This window comes from Tachypleus tridentatus, chromosome 6 (genome assembly GCF_004210375.1).
Source record: "Tachypleus tridentatus isolate NWPU-2018 chromosome 6, ASM421037v1, whole genome shotgun sequence".
Taxonomy (NCBI): Eukaryota; Metazoa; Arthropoda; class Merostomata; order Xiphosura; family Limulidae; genus Tachypleus; species Tachypleus tridentatus.
In genome coordinates, this window is record NC_134830.1 from 35,143,040 (window position 1) to 35,166,540 (window position 23,501).

Genomic DNA, 23,501 nt, shown 5'->3' on the forward strand with positions numbered 1-23,501 from the left:
AAAAATATATATTTACACATCAGCACTCGTTTTAGCATTAGGTAATAGAAACAGTACGTTTTTTCTTATTTAAAAACGTTTCCTTGTGATTTTAGATTTTTAATGATAAAGCATCACTGTGAGAATTGTTTTACTAATTCTATATTATCAAAATTTTCAGTTAAGTATCATGTAGCTTTTATCGAACTTCAGATCTGAAAAATCGATTTTTTGTAATAATAATAATTATTATTGAATTGTTCTTGAATTTCACGCAAAGCTACTCGAGTGCTACCTGCGCTAGCCGTCCCTAATTTAGCAGTGTCAGACCAGAGGGAAGGCAGCTAGTCATCCCCCCCCCCATAGCCAACTCTTGGGCTACTCTTTTACCAACGAATAGTGGGATTGACCGTCACATCATAACGCCCACACGACTGAAAGGGCGAGCATATTTGATGCAACGAGAATTCGAACCTGCGACCCTCAGATTACGAGTCGAATGCCTTAACCCACCTGGCCATATCGGGCCAATAACTATTGGAAGGTTTAATGTTTTTTTTAATGGGATGATTACAAAAACAAATGGCTAAGTATTTCCGTATTTTTAAAAAATTATATTAATTGACTAGTGTCTTGACGTGTAACAAAACAATATAGTGTTTTAAGGGTTACATCATGCTGGATAAATTGTCTTACTGAACGAGTTTGTACTTGTCGGCTTGTCCAGTTTTAAATCCTCACTGCCATCTACTGACAATGACAGGAAATAAAATAACACCATCAAATATATCTACTTTTTTTTTTTTTTTTGCAATGCACTTACACGAAAATGGAAATACATAAAATTAACCAAAAATATAATTAAAAATATGTTCTCTTACATGCTTAGTCCTTCCTTATGTTTATACATAAGAATATTCTTTGGTTTTAAACATATATTAATTTTGCTTCATCCAAAATTCCTAATATTGAATGTAAAACTAGTTTTTGTCCTGAATTATAGAAAATATTTTTGTATGAAAGATAAAACAAGTCATATACTGTAAGATTTAAGTAAACCTATGATTAACATATACTTAGAAATATCACAGTAACACAGTTCTTGTACACTTGTGTACTAGCCAGTAAGTGTTATTTTAAGAATTTCATTTTTTAATCTGACAAAATACACTCAAACCATATTTATACACTAATACATAAAAAGTACTACAAGTTTTTCACAAAGACATTAAGCAATGCAATGTTATGTATACCAAAACAAAATATAATTTTGAATAAATTTCTTCAGTTTGAAATTGTTGATAAGTGTAAACTCAAAACACAATAAAACACAAGAACTAATTATTTAACTCAGAACTTAATACAGTTTATATTTCAGCATTTGACTGTAAAAAAAAGTGTTTGACAGTTGCTTTATTGAAATAGAACCATTTCTTTCTAACGAAACATCAATTTTTTGCAACATGTAATTTCTCATCTTGAAAAATACAAGCTATATTTACCAAATTAACTTCTTAATTATATTCCCATTTTGAAACAAACAAACCTTCAAGATGTCTTTTAAAAAGGTAATAAAAAGGTAGACAATACAAGAAATACTTTGGCAGGATATCGTCCTGTGAGACATTGTCTGTATACTTCTAACACTATTTTGAATTTCATTTAAACCTAACAACTGCATTTTGTAACAGTAACAAGAAATAAACTAGTTTACTTATAATACAACCAACTACTATAACAACTTAAGATGAATGAATACACAGGTGTACATCAGCATACAAGGTGGTGTTAGAAATTACCCAGATATTATTAATATTTCAAAATACTTTTCAAAATAATGTAAACAGCATTGAGACTAAACATTTTCTTGAGTTTCTCTCTGTTGTACAATACCTTGTTTGAAATTTAATACATCAGGCCTACATTGGTTTTGTCAGTTCTCAGGGGTAAATATTTAAAACAAAAATTGAAAGGCATTTCAAGAACTCTTGATCGAAGCTTCTAAAATTCTTTCTCAGTTTTTCACGATGTCTGACCAGTTGACAAAAACACCACTACAGTGACTTTAGCAAAAAAAACTGAATAGTTAATATTATTTGTCTCTTTCTATCTCACATTTTTCTTTAATTTTTTACCTTTTCCTCAACAGTTTTTATCTATTTCTCCTTTTCCATGTCCAAAAAATCAAGAATTTTCAAAATATGAAAACTACTCATAAGCTCAACAGTGTATTGATATCTGTGCTACATTTTTATAGAACTGTATTAACTAAACTGATTATTTGTATGTGACTGTTATAACTTAATTAAAATAGGCATGTATCATAAGTGCCAAAATCAAAATCTTTAAATTGATAAAATCTTATGGTAATTTACAGTTAATTATGAACTTTGTTAACAGTTTTTTTGGTTTTTTTAGGTATTAAACTGTAACAAAGAATTTTATTCTAAGTTTTGATTTCCTCCAAATATACAGACCTTAATATCTACACCCTCATGAATTTGGCTAGTTATTTATGCATTTTAAACAACTGAGGCCTGTGTGTAGTGACAGTTTGTACAAAAATATTCATCAATATTTAGAATGGCATAGATACAGAATTGTTTGCTGATATATTTGTTTCACTACCTTATATTAAGAGAAAATACTATTTTACACCAAGAATTGTGCACAAATCTTAAAATGTTTTTTTTTTTTTTATTTCTAATTATTACATATGAGACGTGCAACACACTTCCTTTTGGAGAAATAAGAAAATATAACATTAGTGAGAACAAAGTTGGCTTAACTTCGGGTAGATTACTTTCAGTTTCCATGGCTTGCCTACACAGGTTTTCTTCAATATTTTTAGATATATAGTCCACTGACTTTCTACAACAAATTCAGGTCTATCCACTTTAGAATGTCACTGGTAATGTTTCACAAGATATTTCTCCATTGTAATATATCTACATGAATTCACTGAAAAGTGAATGTATTAATGTATATATCTACACAATTCTTGTGTGAATAAAACAAACTATTAAATCTTATAGATGTGACATTTATTTTACATATGTTGAATACTACAGCTGTATTTTGCCATGGGTATTTCAAACAGATAAATGTAAACTGATGTTCAATTCCAGACAATGTCTCACCCAAATATTTAAATATAGTCTATCTTTTTATTTATTTTTATTACTTTTTTGAAGACATCTTGAAAGTTTGCTTGTTTGCAATTTTAGATTTGTTTGTTTCAAAATTAGAACTCAATTAGGTATGTAATTTGGTAACTGTAGTTTGTATTTTTCAAGATAAGAAATTATAAGTTATTGCAAAACATTTGGCACTTTGTTCCATAAAATTGGCATCTCATTAGAAAGAAATGGTTCTATTTCAATAAAACAAATTTTAACTAAAAGAACAGTTTTTTCTAAATACAGAACAAGAATATAACAATTCATGTAAGGAAAACTTAGAGCAACTGTCAACAATTAAGACATCATTAAAAAGAATTCCGGAATATTTGTAAAAAATTAGAGAAGTTTTGGTGGTTGACTTCATTTAATTTCCACATTCAAGTCTCATAGATGTACTTTTTCCAATTATGCTTTATCAAACTAACACCAAAATCTTGCAAAACTCTAATTATGAATAAGAATACAACTTCAAGTTAGTTTTAAAGCAAGAGTCAGTGGTCATGAAGGTGAAATGTTACCCTGAATCTGCTCAACTCTGTTACTCTCTCTTTACTTTCAACTGAAATATTCTGACAAAATGTACAAGAGAACTAAAACCTTTCACCAATTGCTGTAATTAAAACAAAGGTCTGTGCCATTTGAGTAAACTTAATATTATTTTGTTGTTTTAATTTTGCCTCAAAAACAAGATTATAAATTAATTAAATTTTAACTTTTATCACATATCATTACTGAGTAGTATTTTTAAGAATGCTATATTCAAATATCAGTGAAATAGTTACTGTAGCAAGTAGCATTACATATGCATTCTTCATCTTAAAGAGTCAGTAAATTTCTCAGAATTTAAATTTTTATTCAGACTGGTTTATAATTAGAAATGTAAGTACTTTTTTAACATGTTTACCAAGCATGCTCTATCAAGTCAACTCTATTTGAAGAACATTTGCACTAAACTTGAAAAGAAGTTGTTTTTCTCACAATTAAGGTACTTTACTTTATACACCTCATACTGTCTTATAGTTCAGATGTAAATCAGTGCTTCTACGATACAAAAATACGATGAAATGTATTATGTAAATACATGAAGATAATCTAAAATTGGACGTCTACAAATAGGACATCCAGATCCAAGCATAATTATAGCTGATCTGCAAGCATGGCATAAACAAAAATGACGACATGGCAACAGAATAACACTCTTCAGTTGATCTTGGCATATAACACAGAGCTGTCTCTCTCTTTCTCTCTCTAATTCAACTTTCAAATTTGCATTATCATCTTCATCATCTGATTCTTCAAGACGTATCGTTGACAATGCTTTCCTTTTGCTAGGGTTTAAATTTGAAAGTTGTTGTTCTGCTAATTCCTGCGGCTGCTCATGTTCTTCGAAATTTTCGTTTTCTGTTCCCTGGTCATCGTCTTCTTCATCATCAGACTCAATTTGTTCATTTTCATAAAATAACCATGAAATCAGCCACTGATAGAGATGGCTAAATAAAGATATTATATAATTCATCATACTTTCAAGATGTTGAGGCACCTGGAAATTTGGAATAAAAATTCCATGTTGCACAACATAATTCACTGCAGTTTTCATTATATAAAAACTTAATAATGCTATGCCTAAACCAATATAGGCATCAATAGGAACAGCAAAAAATGCATCACGGCATTTTTCATCAAAACTGGCAACTGTAGCACTTATTCTGTGATAAACTGCAGAAATGCTAGAAAATAATGTTAGTATTATTTCAAAAACTGATAAAATAGAAAATTTTATGGAAAGAATTAACATACTTGGAATTGTTTGAAAAAGCAACACAAGAGAAGCACACAACAACTTCACACTATGAGTTATAACTTCAAGAAAAGCTGTAGACTGATCTTGAATGGCAAAAATAATACTAAAGGTAAAACTTAACAGGCTTATAACCGAGTTTCTTCCAAGAGCCAATACTCTAGCACAAGCATCAAGAAATCCTTCCCCTGTGCTCCACAGAAAGTGAATAACCACGAATATTCCTTCAAAGATCTCTCGTGCAAATTGTGAAAAATCCTCTAGAGCACATACTATTCCATTAACACAAATAGATATTGATAATTTAAATAAATTCCACATTGCTTGAGAAATCTCAACAATGTTGCTTACAACGGCATAGTTCAGGTTTAATAAAATGCCAAATGTTTTATTCACACCACAGAACACAGAATTCAAAATATATGCTAAATTAGATATGAATTCCATGGCTACAAGCATACGTATTTATCAATATTATTATTCGGTTTGATGACAAAACCAATACTAGAATTGTTAGCAGTAATAAATTTTACTCTCACTCTTAGAAAACAGCGTCAGGAAGATCTGGTGGAGATACATCATACTCTGATACAATTGTCTTTCATTTCCAGTTCTGTGTTGGTAACTGAGGAAAATTAATAATAAACTACAGTAATTCTCCCTCAATTTAAAATTAAAACTTTTAGAACACGTTCAATATTATGGTATGAAGAAGTATAATCCCATATTTTTGTCAAACTATTTCTAAATTCAAACACGTTTAGTGATACTCTTGTATTTTAAACTCTGCACATCGTTAACAATCTGACAATAACGCCCTCTCGTGTATAAAAACCTTTTTTTTATAGTTTCGTTTTAATCCACTTACAGGATAAATATTATTTTATTACAAATGACAGCTTTTAAAGTAAGGAAGATTAAATTTTTAGAACAAGTACAACGTTTCGATCATTAAGAATGATCGCACAAGTAGTCTAACGTCGTATCTGTTCTAAAAAAATTAATCTTTCTTAGTGTAAAAACTGTATTTGTTTTGAATTTCGCGCAAAGCTACACGAGGCTATCTGTGCTAACCGTCCCTAATTTAGTTGTGTAAGACTAGAGGGAAGGCAGCTAGTCATCAGCACCCACCACCAACTCTTGGGCTACTCTTTTACCAATGAATAGTAGGATTGACCGTAACATTAGAACGCCCTTATGGCTGAAAGGGTGAGCATGTTTGGTGTGACGGCGATTCGAGCCCGCGACCCTTAGATTATGAGTAGAATGCCTTAACCAACTTGCCTTGCTGGACCATGTAAAAACTGTGACTGTTAATTAAATGTTGTTGCTTTGTTTTTAAATAATGGTATATTTAAGATGAAATAGTCGCTCAGAAAAATTCACTTAGAAATAAAAATGGCACCCCAATTCAGTTTAACAGAGAATTTCAAAAGGAGTATATAGTCGTATTGAATATCACTTAGTAAAGTGCTGTATAGTGGTTTTAATCTCTTTATATTAGATAATGCATTTGTCTCATATATATATTTAGTCACAAAATATAATAGGCGAAATGCAGCTATAATGTGACGGTCAATCCCAATACTTACTGCTAAAAGAGTAGCCCAAATTCTTGCGATGGGTGGTGTTAACTAACTGCTTTTCTCTAGTCTTTCACTGCTAAATTACGAACAGCTACATAAAGATGAGATGGACGCCACTAGATAAAATCTTCTCTTGAATCACTGATAATGCATCATCATCTAAGGTGTATTCCAATGGTCGCAACTGGCCTCGGAGACTCGTATGATTTGTAGTGCTGAACAGTATCCTATATTATCGCTCTCCAGTAGCACAGCGGTGTGTCTATGGACTCACACTGCTAGAAATTTGGTTTCGATACGCAAGGTGGGCAGAGCACAGATAGCCAACTGTGTAGCTTTGTGATTAATCCCAAATAATCTATCAACCCTACATAATCAACATCCTAAGTAGACAAACCAATGTTCTGTCAAAACATGTAGTAACCTCCACAATCAATAAAATATTTCCTTATGCTTATAAATCGTTGTTTGCCTACTTAGCTATTATCTCAAGTTGATAAGTAAATTTATTTTCTTTCAATTCAGTTTAGATATCAAAAATCGTGTAAGTAAACACATTAGATCAGTCCAGCTAAACAGCAGTTAACCGAGTTTCTTGCGGGGATAGCAAACTGTTTTTTTCTTTGTTTTCTTCCTGTCAACTAATCGAATCGAGTAATGGGTTGGGATTTTCTGTGCCTCAGGAGAAGTGGGTGGAAGTCATGTGCAAATTTACGTTTCATGTGTAAACCTCGCTTGTTATTGTTGTTGTTTTGCATTAAGCACAAAGCTACACAATGGGCTATCTGTGCTTTGCCCACCACGGGTATCGAAACCCGGATTTCAGCATTGTAAGTCCGCAGACATACCGCTGAGCCACTGGGGGGCAAACCTCGCTTGAGTTATCATTGTGTTTTATACCAAAAGCCATGTTTCCCTTGTTTGGAAATTTTGACTGAAATTTTTGGTAACTTAGTGTTCTTGTTAAAATTTAGGGTTTTTTTTCAGATTTTTTATTAAAACTTCAATGTCTGTCATCGAGCTTTCAATTGCTGTTAGTAATTTTGCTACCTTTCCTTAACTTTGTTTCGTTTTATAATTTAACTTTAGGTTTAATTTATTTTTATAATTATTATTTAACCTACGGAGTATTTATACATTAGACTAATAAGAGAGAGCCCACAGAGGTTTTACTTTTTTCTCTCTCTCTCATCAGCCAAACCCACACATACATACCACAGGCTCACTTCCCCTAATTTTAATAATAACCGTGTTTGTGATATATTTATACTGTAAATAAAGATTATTGTGGTGCACTTTTCATGACTTAATTTTTTGCTGGCTAACTCATTTAAATATAATAAGACACACTCTTTAACTTGGCATCCTTTAGAACTCCATTTGATAAGCCCTAACTAATTAGAAAAAGGAAAATCTGTTTGATAGAAAATACACTTTTATGTACCTCGAAATATGTGTCAGGTCAAACAATAACAAGCTATTTTAATTATCTTTTTGTATTATTGTACATAAATGAGAATTAATTTGAGGTAATAAGGCCGTTGATTTGGATGTCATATTTTGGCGTCCAGTATCAAAAGAGCAGTATTACATCACAAAGTATAGCAGTATTGTGGTATTCTCAATTAAACTGATTTTCCTTAATGCCAAGATAGGTCCACAAACTAATGGGGGATTAGAACAAAATATTTATCACAAAGTAATTTTATGTTATCAGAGTAACCCAGTTCATAAGAAGGAAGTATAAAAATTACACATAGTTCTACAAAAATTCAATGAACAATCTTTATTTAGTCTTGAGCGAGTGTTGTTCTGCAAGGCTGAGAAGAAAGCTTACTCAGCCTAATTCCATTGTTATACATTCTTTAGTGCCTGATGAAAGACATCTTCCTAAAATGTCACACAAAATAAACTAGATTTTTTTTCATTTAAACGTTTCAATTTATTTTTATCGTCTTTTATCTAATCTTTACTTGGTATGCTCTTTCACAGTAAGATTCTGGTTGCTTATGGAGGAAAGACAGTTTCTTTTAATAAAATTCTATTCCAAACTATTAATCTTATTTAATAATGTTAAGAAAACATATTAGTTTTTAAAAGTCAATGAAAAACAAGAAAAAAGAAAACATATCACCTAACTGCTCTTGAAAAGGTAGACCATTCTTCATCAGGGGTAAACTGGCAAATTGTGATACTCGTGTGACTTTTCATTCCTATTCAAGCATAAGATAGATAGTAACCATAGGATATTACTTGACCTACCACTGGGGGTCACTGATAAACACATTCATGCACATGGTACAGTTTTACAGCCAATTCGTATTGGCAGACTACCTATTCCCTCAAACGAGTGACAGAGAGTAAATATAATTGGAATGAAACAAATGTAATCACTTCCTTAATCTAACGTATTCATGTCATGAGAAAACTACGCATGCGTACACAGAATAACTGAATATTTTATATATGGACTGCCTGCATATCATGCATTTCTTCCTCTTCATTTTAAACTTATCCTCAGGCAACAATTATTAATGGTAACTTTGTGACTAATCATGTTTGTAATTATACATTGGTCAACTCCCACCTATGAAAACATTTGCACAGAAAATGAACGGCACAGTTTATTAACAAAGAATGCATAACACGTATCACATTTAAAAGTTTCCCTTTAATACAAATTCTACATTATAACTAAAAAAAACCTTTAAAATGTTCAAGACAAAAATAAATTTTAAGCCCTTTAAAAAGCTTAATTGTCAATATTAAAAATGTCATTTGGAAATTATACATAAAATTAATACAAATTCATACAGAAGGACGATATCCTTCAAGTAAAGGAACAATCGAAATTGAAAACCACAAATAATGGTATTCAACTTAACTTCGTTACCTATTATAATTTATTACAGACGAGCTCCGATTTATTATGTTTAATATTACGATTTCAAATAGCCGAATATTTCAATTTTATTTTAGAAGTTAATTAAATGTCGATATGTATCAAATTTATGATATTTGCTAACAAGATTGATACACACAATTTTTTCCTCAACACAAATATGTTTTGAATATACAAATTATAATACAATTTATAATGACGGTTATTACAAATAGTTATTTAAAATATTGTTTGTTTTTCGAATTTCGCGCAAAGCTACTCGAGGGCTATCTGCGCTAGCTGTCCATAATTTAGCAAAGAGTAGAGTAGCCATCCTTAGATTACGAGTCGAATGCCTTAACCCACCTGGCCATGCCCCCTTTGTAATTAATATGTAATGATAATAATAGGATATAAGTAACGATTACCAATTAATTTGATGGTTTAAATAAACAATGAATATAAACATTTAACAATGAAAAATAATGCCCTTTAATATACATCAAATGCAATATCGTAAAAAGAGGAAAACAAAAATTTCTATTAAAATAAATAATTTTACAAAAGTACATTAAAACACAAAATAAAATTCTTAATAACAAACACACATTTTAATAAAGCCCTTCGGATAAAATACTGTGAAACATAGATCTCTTTAAACATATTCATAAGACATCAAAATTTGAAAATACGAAACTGAATATTATAAGTCTAAGCATATGAGAGTGGTCTTTTGTGAATATTGTGACCTTTGACAATGTTACATTTAAATTTTAATTAAACAACATTATTTTCAATGTATGTCAAGAAATTTGGCAAGAAAATGTATATTATAATTCAGATTTTTAAATCATTATTTTTTAGTTTCTTAGTTTAACAAAAAATAAGACCTTCGATCTTTCTTTTTGTGTGTGTGTCACCAGACAGGTATGAAATCAATTTCTACACTCAAACATTTCCAACTTCGAAATATGCTGCTGCACTTTCCAACCAATCAGAAACACATGCTACACGTAAGTACATATAATAATATAAAATTAGTACCCCCTGTTTTCTCAGTTTTCTGAGACATAAGTAAATTTATCAAAGCCAACAAGCTGCTTGCTGATGGACATGTTTATAATCAGTAGAGCAGATTTTTCCTCCACATGAAGTTGATTACCATTCTCTCGATTTCGGCTGGTAGATTGTTTAGCTGGTTATAATTTTTTATAATCATCATACTGCTTCTCCAAAGAACTGATAAACAAATTAAAAACTAAAACCTGTGGCTACTCTTTGTTTGTTGTTGAATTTCGCACAAAGCTACTCGAGGGCTATCTGTGCTAGCCGTCCCTAATTTAGCAGTGTAAGACTAGAGGGAAGGCAATTAGTCATAACCGCCTTGTTCTTGGACTACTCTTTTACCAACGAATAGTGGGATTGACCATCACATTATAACGCCCCCACGGCTGAAAGGGCGAGCATGTTTGGCGCGACGGGGATGCGAACACGCGACCCTCAGATTACGAGTCGCACGCCTTAACACGCTTGGCCATGCCGGGCCCTGTGGTTACTACATATTCTTGTATTTTTTATATATTTTGCATTTATTATTATATACTATTTTATAAAGTAAATAAAACGGAATCATTAAAACTAGTCTTCTTAAGCCGTACAAAACCTTATTAAAATGAGATGTTTAAATTTCACAAGCCTGGGCAAAAGTCACGTTCGACTATGTCCATTTAGAATCCTAAGTGCTGTTTCTGTTAGGATCTACTAGAAACAGTTCATTTATACTGCTGCTATTTTTTTGCTTTGCTGCTCCAGTAGGTACAAATACTGCAAAAGAGTCATACAAGTAAATACGTATAAAAATGTTAAAAAGCTGTTTTTGTATGTGTGTACAACATAATTTTACTATTTGCCAAACGCTTGCACAGTATCGTGCAGAGCCACACAATACACACGATAAATTCATAGTTATGCTATGTACATAGTTTTCAGTTTAGTTTTGAGCAGTTTGATCAGTCCAACATCAAAGACTTAATAGCAATCACAGCATGCAAAATTAATACCCTTTAACCACTGAATTAATACACATTTATAATGGATAACACCTACTAAAAAGAGAAAACAAAACATAGTGATATCTCTTAGTATACAAAATACACCTTAAATGCAGTAACAAGTGAAATAAGATACATCTACAAATATAAATATCCATATTTAGGCAACATCAAGTAGAAAATCAAATTCTCTCCACTTTAACTCCATTAAAAAATCCTCCAAGAATTAGAATCCGGGTACTCCTCTTGATGTGGATGCACATTTGATAGAATTTCAACAAAGTGGTTGAGCACACACCATTGAGACACTGTAAGTGGTTCACAATGTCATAAAGACAACTTTAACTTCTTCTTTACTGTACTTTGGGTTGCCAAGTGGAGTGTTCTTGACCTTTGGGCCAAAAATAGACACGGTTTTACTAGTGATATTGTATTTGCTGGTATATACAGAGTCTTTTTGGCAATTACTGTACAGTCCGTGGTCAGCATGTGCTGCTCAGCTGTAGGAAACCTTAGGGTAGGCTGATAACGGAAGAAAAGAGAATTCACACGTTAAATTCATCAGATTGCAATGGATATTAATCCATGAGTTCCGCCATGCCATGTGTCAGGCCATTATATTGATCCTTGAAGTAAAACAAATAAGTTAGATATCGTCAGTTCTCTTCATATGGACATTGATAATAGAAGGCGTGGCTTGTTGGAAGTGGACAAATACTAGTGGATAGTTAAGAAACAAGATAGCTAAATGGGTCAATAATTCAGTATAAAACAGCAAAAATGTATATTGAAAATTTATGGTCAGACTTTCTGCTTTGTAAGAAGATCAACTAAGTGTATGAGTTGTAAAGATGGTCATAACTGCATAGTTATAATTATACTCTTTTCTAAAACTACTTTTGTACACATAATAATATTACTTTGTTCAAATGACATTTCTACAAGCCATCCCAGACTTCAGTAGATCTCTAATTGACCTTCATATAAATTCTGTGACAATGCTAAATGCAGTTTACCTTTCACGATTCATTTACAGGCTGGAATCTTTAAAATAGGTGTTTGTGACTTGTTGGCGGTAAGTTTCAACAATAAATAGCACACAGTCAAACGTTAAACGTATACATAAATGTCCATTACACTGTCGGTTATCACAGTTGTATCCAGAATTTTAAATAATTCTATCCTTTCTAGACAAATTCCACACAGACTGGTTCAGTTACTTTAGAACACAATATGACAAAATGAGTTGTTCTTCTCTGCTATGTTATTACAATATAATATTTAATAATTTATAATTAATAATAAGAATTACCACTATAACTATTTGTTACCACATTTGTATATCCAGCGCTTTAAATAACTGTTTCTTTATAATCAGAATGGTTCAGTTACTTTAGAACACAACTGACAATACAAATTATTTTTTTCTATTCAGTTAATACAATGCAATCTCTGATAATTTCACTTTAAAAATCGCTGCTATACATTTTTATCGCTAAAGTCACAATCTCAAAGTTTAGATCCATATGTACAACTAAATTTTTAAGGGTTATTTATACCTATACAAAGGTCTAGAACGTTTCACACATTACGAAATATTATGATGCAATAATATTAAATTAAACTCAATTAAAACAACGAGAAAACTTAAAAGGTTCTTGTAACATGACACAATGCTGTTTAAATACAACAATTCCCAATTCATAACAAATAAACTACACAACATATGATTTGTTAACAGTTCCATAAACAAAACTGTGACAAACTATCGATTCTAGAATAACTAAATTTAACTTTGAACTTAAGTGGAAAAATTGTGTTTATCTTTTGACCCAAATGCACCTTTGGTTCCAGAGTATGGTTCCGGTAGGAAAGGAATGGGGTCTAAATCATTAAAACTTATTTCTACACATATGAACTGATTTAGGTTAATAAATACCAACCTATACTCCTGACTATTAGAATCCACTATCATTTCTCATTATTGGGTCTTCCTTCTACAAACGTATTTAGTACTATCTACATGCAACTTATAAGGCCTTCACTACTCAAGTATTGCTTTCTGTCCATGGTAGTACACTTACACCTTGCATTTTCATGCATTCTAACAACATTTTATGATGGAACAATATCAAAAACAGTTTAGAAAACTGTGTACTTAAAAAGTATTTTGTTCTGCGCGATTGAAAATATATTCACCATAATAAACTACGACAGTGGTATGATATATAGCTCCGTCTAGTACAGCGGTAAGTTGACGAATTTACGACGCTAAAATGAGGGGTTCGATTCCCCGCGGTGGGCTCACTAAATAGCCCAATGTGCCTTTGCTATACGAAAACACAGATAGACAGTTATGATATTTAAGCTACTATCTGTGAATTTCATTCAGTACTCATAATTTTACCCACTCCTAAATATTTTATTTTGGTCGAATCAAAATATTGTGTATTATTCTTACCGAAAAACAAAACAACTGTTTTACCGAAAACTCAATTACTAAATAGGTTTTCAGTGGAAATAAAGAATTTGATTTGGATATAATGAAAATAGCATATGCATTGAATCTTAAAATAACAAATTACAAGTTGATAATTATAGCTCATCTCATTATCGAATAACTTGTGAAACCAGGCTCATAACACTCAAAAGCCTTTAGTTCACATCCTCGATCTCAAGATAAATGCAAACAAACATATTTAAAAATACATATTTAGTCGGATAGCAACAACCTGAGGAACTAGTGCACGGGGAATGTCTTTAGTGAACAGCAACCAACTTACTCTCACTTTACGACAAAATTACACATTCCTTATTTATATAATTTTAATAATTTCCACAAAACTTTATAATCATTGAAAACATTTACGATTTTTGTCTAATCAAACTACAACTGTTATTGCTGAATTCACACAGTAGCTATGTTGCATTGTTTTGAACCGATAAAATCTACTCTGTTTTACATTTATGTGATAAGGTTTGGGTTTTTTCAAGATTCTCGTTGTAATTTGGTTAACCAAATGTTCGAAAACAGTATGAATGATAAAACACTCTTAAGATGAGGTGATTTACTTTTCTTATATTTTAGACTGTTTGTAGATAGAATTGTTAAACTGTAAACAACATTAGTTTTTCATGACGTTCAAACACATCTTTAAGAAAATTAAAGAGGGCAAGTAAAGCTACAAAAAGAAATATTAATAAAAGTTGCTCGAGGTTCATCTGTGATAGCTGTCCCTAACTCAGAGAGAAGGAAGTACTCAATAGCACCCACCAACAACACGTGGACTACTCTAATCACGTAGTTGATTTGTCCTTTAGTGATTTAGTGTTTTTTTAAAAACTACTATCTGTAATTTTTAATCAATTGTTTAGATTTACTCATATATTTTGTTATTTATTTTTAAAGCTTATTTCTCATTACAGCACAAAATGTTACCCATTACCTGACAGTTGATAAAATAAAATATTGTTTTTATTTTTTTAAGTATAAAAATATTCCCGCTGAAGGAAAATAAAATGTGCGTGTAACGAACATGAACAGGAAATTGTAAAAAATAAAAAATATTTTGACTAAGACTTAAAAGAAGAAAAACACTTGTCCTCTTTTCATGAATAATGTGCTTTTCTGCTATTTTTTCTATAAATGTATTTATTTAAATTTTTTGGATATACACCCCATTAGATACCCCCCGCGGTGACTCAGTAGCCTTGGCCTGGCATGGCCAGGTGGGTTAAGGCGTTCGACTCGTAATCTGAGGGTCGCGAGTTCGAATCCCGGTTGCACCAAACATGCTCGTTCTTTCAGCCGTGAGGGCGTTACAATGTTACGGTCAATCTCACTATTCGTTGGTAAAAGAATTGCCCAAGAGTTGGCGGTGGGTGGTGATGACTAACTGCCTTCCCTCTAGTCTTACACTGCTAAATTAGGGACGGCTAGCGCAGATAGCCCTTGAGCAGCTTTGCGCGAAATTCAAAACTAAACAAACAAACTCAGTAGCGGGTCTCATAACGTTTGAAATGAAGGTTTCGATATAAGCAGTGATCAGATCAGAAATAACCCAGTATTGGCTTGTGCTTAATAACAAACAGACAAACAGAACCACATTAGAAAATAAAATTTGAATTTAAATCAATTCTATATTATGTTTTAATGTTTGATCACTTACTTACCCCTTAAATATTTCTACTCCCACATTACTGGAAAGTATTTTGCATTACTTGTAGGAACTGGTACATCTCTAAACCAAGTTATTATTTTATATAAAACAGAATAATCTCAGTACTATACATACATAAATGTACACAAACTTAAACTTATGTTTAAGTGGGCATGTTTTCAGGCTTCTGATAAATAAAATCGTGTATGAATTTGAATTTCTTGAATTTGGAACAATTATGATCATGTTTTTCAGGATGATTAACTGGCATCTTCAGCTCAACCGGTTTTAAATAGTATATTCTATACATTACACAATATTCGTAACATCTAATAACCGAATATTTCTTAAATCGTTGGTCTTCCAAGACAAAGCCAAAATTTCATGCTATAAATATGATACATTGAGTCGATGAGTGAACTGCACAGTCAGCAAGCGTCATGACATGACAAAAACCTTATGTCGAAAGCACTTAAAAACGAGAGGCCATAGTATATTTAAAGTTACTAACACTTATTTTAGACTGATCTTGTGCCCAACTACTTCAAAAACGTATCCATCCACAACAATGAACTTTTACATAAAACAGTTTTGTACCTAGTTCATTGTTATAAACCAGAAGATTATTCACAGTACATAAATCATTTCCTATAAATCGTGTATTTGCACAGGCTACTAATGTTTGATATGTGTTACAAGTCTTTAAAATAATTAAAACCTACAAAATACTTCGGAAAGTAACATAAATGTATTATGACTTTAGTGTTGATAAGCCGAAAGTTTATCAAATTTAGCTGATTTGTATAACAGTTTATATAGAAAATTAGAGCTCATAAAGCATTGCTTTACGGCAGAAAATGTCATAACCAGCCAGTGTACCAACAAATGAAACGATTAATACATTCTAATCTTTATAAATACGAACATGCGAAAAACATTTTCAACAAGATGTACTCAATACCGTCTTGATTTATAATGTTTAAGTAACTAGCCCTGATCGGAAAATAATATCAATTTAATAATAGAAACATAAGGAATTAACATAGTATCAAACACTTGGATTATGCGTGGTTAAATTTGAACCGCGAATAAGTTATGTATCATGTTCTACAACTTAATGTAGTAGGCCTGAGTCGTGATCTTTAATAATATCAAGATACGAAGAATTTTAGTGCTTCACTAAGCAACTGGTTTGCCGCTGCTTTCAGTTTATCCCAAGATGATAATAGAATGATGTTACATTACATGATAAAACGGTTCCCTTGGAAACAGTTATTGACGTAGCTTTTGCGCATGGTAAGATAATTCTGGTAAGACTCGTGTGATTGCAGCTCTTGGGAACTACTGATGAATCCGAACAGGATTTAGCGGGTCAGTTCATCTGAAGAGAAGTCGGATTACACAAACTAAGTTCAGATTTTATAAAGTGCCCTTTATAAGCCTGACTTATCCGCCTGGCGATACGCACATTTCTTTTTCGACCATGAACGTGACCAGGCGGGTGTCACTGTTCGTAATGATACTTACAGGGGTTGCAATACCTGATATGGTTCTTAGTCGACCAGCCGTAGGGAATTCTGACTCAAAATCAGGTACCATATGGTTCGTTGTTGTATATAACTAGGCTTTAAGTATCTGAAAACTTGTTGAAATTGTTTCATTAATTTAAAGTTCTTTCTCTTACTTTTTATATTATTTAATAGTTACATAATTTATATAAAACTGAATTTTCACTCACTTTTCTAAATCTATTAATATTAAAGAATTTACAATAAATACTTATTTGTTTTATTTTCAAAATTTAATAGTATAACTGAATAATCCTTATCATTTACCTTTTATTTGTTTTAATGATAAATGTTTGCTAGATTTTAACACAACAAAATTTTCTCAAGCATCTAAAAGAGGAATGAACCTGGGATCTTCATGATAAAATTTCAACATTGTTTTATTCCATTTTTGTTCAAATGCAGTCATATACTTTCAGATATATTTTAATGGAGTATTTCAAATGAATGTTTCTACATTAATTAATATCTTATCCTTATTTATTATGCTTAGTAATATAAATATATTGTCCCTTTGAGAAAATTTGACTTGAATATAGAATGTATTTTTCATAACTTACCTGCTGTACTCTAAATGTAAATACCAAGCCTTTAATATTATTACAATACATTTGGATATTTATTTTGTATTAAGAAAAGCTTGTTAATAGTTTCATATGGATATTTATTGCACTTTTAACTATGTTTTTTCATGTTGCTCCCTAATAATATTTTCAAAGTAGTAGCTCAGTTTATTTACTGTTTTATCAAATATAAACCAGAAACAATGCTAACTTGTAAAGAATTTTAATACAGTTACTCAATGAAAAAATTATATCACAAATATAAGAAATTTTTCCAGAGATCTAGAACATCGTGTAGTTCTTAAATGAGAACAGTTACAGCACAAATTGTACCATAGGAATGCACCATTAAAATGCTTGATGTCATTATCAAGTAAAACAATTGTAGCTCTGTATACTTCCTTGTATATTTTTTTCAGTTGAAGACATGGCATTAAATCATAGTTAATATCAGTGAACTGTCTTGCCAATGTGCTGTTACCTCTTATGAATTGGTAAACATTCTTAACTGATGTGTGTTTCTTTCAAAATAACATGCTTTTATTGATGATTCAAGTTAATTAATCAACTTTATCTGTTGTTCTGTTAATCATAGAGAAAGTATTTAACAGTAAATATAAAAGTTCAGTGGAACTTGCTGTAGCCAGTATTAAAGTTTCAATTAGCTTGATCTTCATATTTGAGGTACTCATTTTATTAAAATGTGGTTTAAATAACTTGTATTATTGCTGCTTTTATATTTTTAAGACAGAATTTGTAAGTTAATAGAAGTTTACAAAATAGCTTATAACCCATGTGAAGTAGTTTACATGAATCACTTTTATGGTAGATTATATATTTCAAACAGATTAGTTTTGGGGTCAAAATTTAAATTGGCAAAAATCATGCTTTTCTTTTAATTAAGTTGAAATCTATATTTTGTGAGTGATTACCTTAATTGAGTTGTATCCAGATCATAATGTAATAATCTGAATCTTTTTTTTTAACTAAAGTTAACAAGTTTAATTCCTATCAATTATATTTTAAGAATGGTTTGTTTGATTTTAAGGTTATATCTCATTTCAAAGAGGAACTTCCAGCACTCCAGAAGAAAAGATAAGCCATGAGATGGCAAATTTTCCAGAGTTGCCATCAGAAAATCACTATCATCAATATTCACACATGATGTTCAGTCCATTTTTACAAGAAGAAATGAATGAAAATTTGAGGAGACCTTACATGCAAGAGAAATATGTTGAAATGACCAATGAAATTTTAGAACCATATAAATTTTTTCTGGGAACTCACAACAGCAATGCTAGGAGGTTTGATAACTTTGATAATAATCATGTTGTTGGACAAATATCTATGAAGATTTATCCACCAAAACAAGTTCTTGAAGTTGAGGAGGAAAAATATCTTGATAAAACAGGTATCACATAGTTCACAAACACCTGTTTTTGTCTTATATTTTATAATATGGGTAATTCAGTGTTACCACTTCACACTTTTAAAACTAATTCCCTTATAAGAAATTAATTGTTGTGGCTTACAAGGATTCATAACAACAGACAAAAATAAATTTGGGTTTAAAGTTTGCAATGTTTGTTCAAAAAAATACAGTATGTTTGTTTTGTAATTAGTTGAGTACTGATTATAAAATGTTATGGAATTGGAGAAATATATTTTGCTTTAAAAATAAAAGTATGTTATTTTAATTGTAATACATGCAAATATTTCATAAAATAAAATGAATTTCATTTTTAGGCATGTTGGAGTCTAAAAGAAAAGACGTGGATAAAATACCTTCTAATATAGAAAATTGGGCCTATCTTTCCTCACAAGTTTCTGAGCTCCAGAACAATGAATTGAATGTTCCCCATAAACTCAAAGAATCTAACAAACTCCATGATTATGGCCCTGGTTACAAAGAAACTAAAGCAAAATCTTCAGTTAGCGATATATACTTTGTAGGTAAGTTAGCAAGCAAGATAACCTGAAAAAAAATATTTTAATTTTGTGTTTTTATAATTTTAAAATATGGTAAATATAGAAATATATATCTATGTTTTGATAGTGACAGACTGACAGACACACACACACACACACACACACACACACACAGACATTCCCATATGGAAGGCATGAACTAACTTTGAAAAGAGCACAATACACATAAGTTTATCAGTTTGAATATCTAAATAAATACTGCATAAATGCTTATTTTTCTTTTTAAATAACTTAATATCAGAATGAAATGGCTTTTACCTTTAAAGTAAACTTAAATAATCATTATGATTGACAGATCAGTTGTTATATTATTTATTCTACATCACATTAACACAGAATGGTTGATGTTATTAGTTTCAGCATTAATTTAAGATGTTTTTTTTATCAGCAATTGTAGCAGGATGTTGTACAGTTGCTACTTTTGGAGTAATTGCTGCTGGAATTTGCTTTTATAGGTAAGCTAAGCCTTTTTTAGTACTCGTAAAGCAATAACCTCTTGTTCATACAAAAAATCTGCATTATCACTCTTTCTTCAGACACATCATAAGTTCATTCTTCTTTTCACTTATAAAATTCACTGTTTATATTATAGTGGTCCTGGTATAAACATTAGAATGTTTTTTTTTAAACTTTCTTTGCAAGTTTCCAAGAAATTGTGGTCTGTAGATATCACTATACTTGTTTTTCTATTTTGTTTCAATTAGGTTTGGTTTATTGATTTTCATAGTTTGTATAATAAATTAGTTTTTATTTTATTACTAATTACAATGTAGGTTTATAATAAAATATCTATCTGGAATGAACGTCAATGAAATTCAAATAAAAACAGATTATGATGAACATCCCAGGTTTCAAAAGAAAAGTAAGGCAGCAAGCAATGTAGAGTATCCAGCATATGGAGTGACAGGTCCAGGAAATAAAGAGAAAACTTCTCCTAATGGTGACCGCAAGTTGGCCCATAGTGCACAGATGTATCATTACCAGCATCAGAAACATCAAATGATATCAGTAGAAAAGTGAGAACAAATCTTGAAAAAAGTTTATATTGAGAACACTGTTTTGTTGGAATTATAAAAGTTTAAAGTTCCATCATATAAAACAAGAAGGCATAACTGGTAACACTTAAGTAAGAATGAAGTTTCTAATTAGCTGTAGATGTTTTTGTTTTATAAGCATAAAACATATAGTCAGTGTTTTATATTGTTACCTTGATAAAAATGAAATAGAAACCCTATAGTTTAAGCACTTTTGAAAGGTGGACCTGGGAGGTTGTCTCTGAAGAAGAAAGGTCTACCTTTTAAAAGTGTTTGGGTTATAGGGTTTCTATTTCATTTTTATCAAGAACTTTTTGGACCTATGTGTTTTCAGAACATCATGAATGTTGTTACCTTAGATGCTAGAGATATATTATTAGTAATTCAGTTACATATACGTTTTTGTATTAGCTTTTACTATATTTGTCTCAATTTTTAGTAATTGACATTCATATATTTTTATATGCACATACCCCAAATAGTTTAAATTGATATCTGTAACATTTTCAAATATCATATAAGCTAATTTAATGTTATTATCAACACCCAAAGAAATGGAGAACATATTTAATTTCTAGGCATTATAATTACTTTTCTAAAGTATTCAAGTTGAAAAAAGTTCTTTGTACTAAGAGGTTAGTATGCTTTGTTATTGAATATTTTTTCATGGATACCGTAACTATGTATGGTACTGTTTTCAGAGTCAACTCTTGTAGACTTGCCTCAGCTTCAGATATGGAGTCAGAAGAAGAAAATGATGAGGGTGATTATACAGTCTACGAATGTCCTGGTTTGGCAGTGGTATGCTAAATTTAGTACTTTAGTTATTGTATTTTACATCATCAAAATGTAATCTTTATTAAATACCTTCTGTTGTCATTGCAAAATTTTGTATTATATGTCAAGCTTTCTGTCTTCTACTTAAACTTAATACTTGAATTTCACATGTTACCAGGTACTCCCACTGATCTTACAGATTGCATTACCTAATAATTAGTCTATGTATATCGCTTTCTCAACACGTATATGCTTCTGATTAACTGAGCTGTAGGTTGAAAGAACTACTTTTGAGTTTACTTTGAAATTGTAAAGTTTTGTATTACTAGCAAATGCTAATCAATTAACCATTTAGTTCAGTTGGTGGAGCATTTGCATGGCGTCTTGAGATGTCTTAGGGGTTGAATTTGAATCCAGGAAATCATAATAAATTTGAAATTACCACAAGAATAACTTGTGTTCAATGTGGGGCGTTGTTAATAATGGAAGTATATGATATTTTTAATTAGTTATTAAAAAGTGGCATACTAGACTTGTTAGTGGGTTAACCTTTTAGCTCTGGTATTAGAACACTTGTTTGGTGTGAAAGAGATATCAGGTTGAACTCTGAACCAAGGAAATGTAAAAAAGAAAGAGTTTTTTGCTCCTGTAGTCTTGGTTTCATGTCTTTTAAAATTTATCAGTTTTTATTCTCTTTGTCCTGAAAGTTGATGGAAAGTAGGCTCAGTTTCCTGATATCTGACAGCTTCTACTACTATGTATTAATTTTCCAGTTTTAGTTTCACTTTCAAAGATTAATGAAAAGATACTTAAACTTACAGTTTTCAAACTAATGTTTTAGAGCTACTTATACATAGATTTAGTACATACCTGTTTGAACCAATTTAATGTTTATTTGAAAAATAAATTTTAGTGTATTTGAAACATCATACTGCACTGTGTTTTACGTTTATCAAGTAAGTAGTTATGAATAAATATTATGAGTAGACATACTTAATTTGGAATATAATGCAATAAAAAGTTAATGTAATGTTCTTTCTAATTAAATGTAATAACTGTAACCTGTTTGTTAGTGTTCTCTTCTTGTACTATATGTTTCATAATTTAAATTCATCTGTTTCCTAGGCTGAGAGATGGAGGTTCAGAACCCACTTTTCATAGATGAATCTGGACAAACTTTGTCTCATCCACCCAAGGAAAACAACAAGTGACCATCTTAACAATAGATGTGATGGGGAAATTTGAGGGTGTAAATACTTCTTATTCTATAGGTGTTTGGCTTAAGCTATCTCATTTTAAAATTTGATAGATAGTAAAATATTATATACAAAATTATTTGCTGTTACCAATTTTGTTATTGAATCTTTTGCTATGTATTTCTGCCATTGTTATTCTTATACATGTATTGATATATTGTGCTGTGGGTTATTCCTGCCATATATATTTATTGCTCTGCATATGTTTTCCTTCTTTTTTTTCTTAATTGAACTGATAAGTGACACATGTAGAGCTTAATATCAGTATAAGGTACACACTTATTTTATAGTACAAAATAATGTTGTTGGGTAATTATTAATATTTTGTTCTTGATAAATGGTGATACCATTTCTCAAAAAATATTGTGTTAAAGCTGTTTGAATTAACTGTTTTCCTAATTCACTATCAGAAGGCTTAAATTAACCTTTAATCAGTCACATAATTTTTAAACAAGGAAATATATACTCATAAAAAATTATCCAATGAAAGCAGGTATTTTAATGTGTATGTATCTAAGTTTTTGTGATGATTGAAGTACTTGTTTCTAGCAGTTAAGGTGATGGTTACTCATAAAACTGTTGCTTGCTTTGTGTAAATTTAATGAGGATAGTACAGCACTAAGAATCTTGAAGCATTAATTTTTTTCTACATAAGCCTAACATATAATATCCATATA

General features: G+C 30.8%; 2 protein-coding genes across 5 annotated transcripts in view; one reads left to right on the forward strand and one right to left on the reverse strand.

Annotated features, from left to right (window-relative positions):
- Positions 1 to 23,501, reverse strand: part of LOC143252230 (uncharacterized) — a 42,298-nt gene that overhangs the window by 1,684 nt on the left and 17,113 nt on the right. Inside the window, exons 2-3 of one of the 4 annotated variants that reach the window (XM_076504034.1) lie at positions 8,680 to 8,758; positions 831 to 5,584 (exon numbers count right to left, since the gene is read on the reverse strand). In XM_076504034.1, coding sequence (XP_076360149.1) covers positions 4,231 to 5,418 — 1,188 coding nt within the window. In that variant the 5' untranslated portion in view covers positions 5,419 to 5,584; positions 8,680 to 8,758 and the 3' untranslated portion in view covers positions 831 to 4,230. Of the gene's footprint in view, positions 1 to 830; positions 7,900 to 8,679; positions 12,190 to 23,501 lie in introns of those variants that run through there. The other 3 variants (XM_076504035.1, XR_013028891.1, XR_013028890.1) reach the window with 3 other exon arrangements.
- LOC143251580 (uncharacterized) lies at positions 16,980 to 21,601 on the forward strand. Its single transcript, XM_076502852.1, has 6 exons — positions 16,980 to 17,229; positions 18,817 to 19,179; positions 19,515 to 19,721; positions 20,146 to 20,212; positions 20,531 to 20,773; positions 21,493 to 21,601. The coding sequence occupies exons 1-6, from the start codon at positions 17,121 to 17,123 to the stop codon at positions 21,599 to 21,601; spliced, it is 1,098 nt and encodes a 365-aa protein (XP_076358967.1). The 5' UTR covers positions 16,980 to 17,120.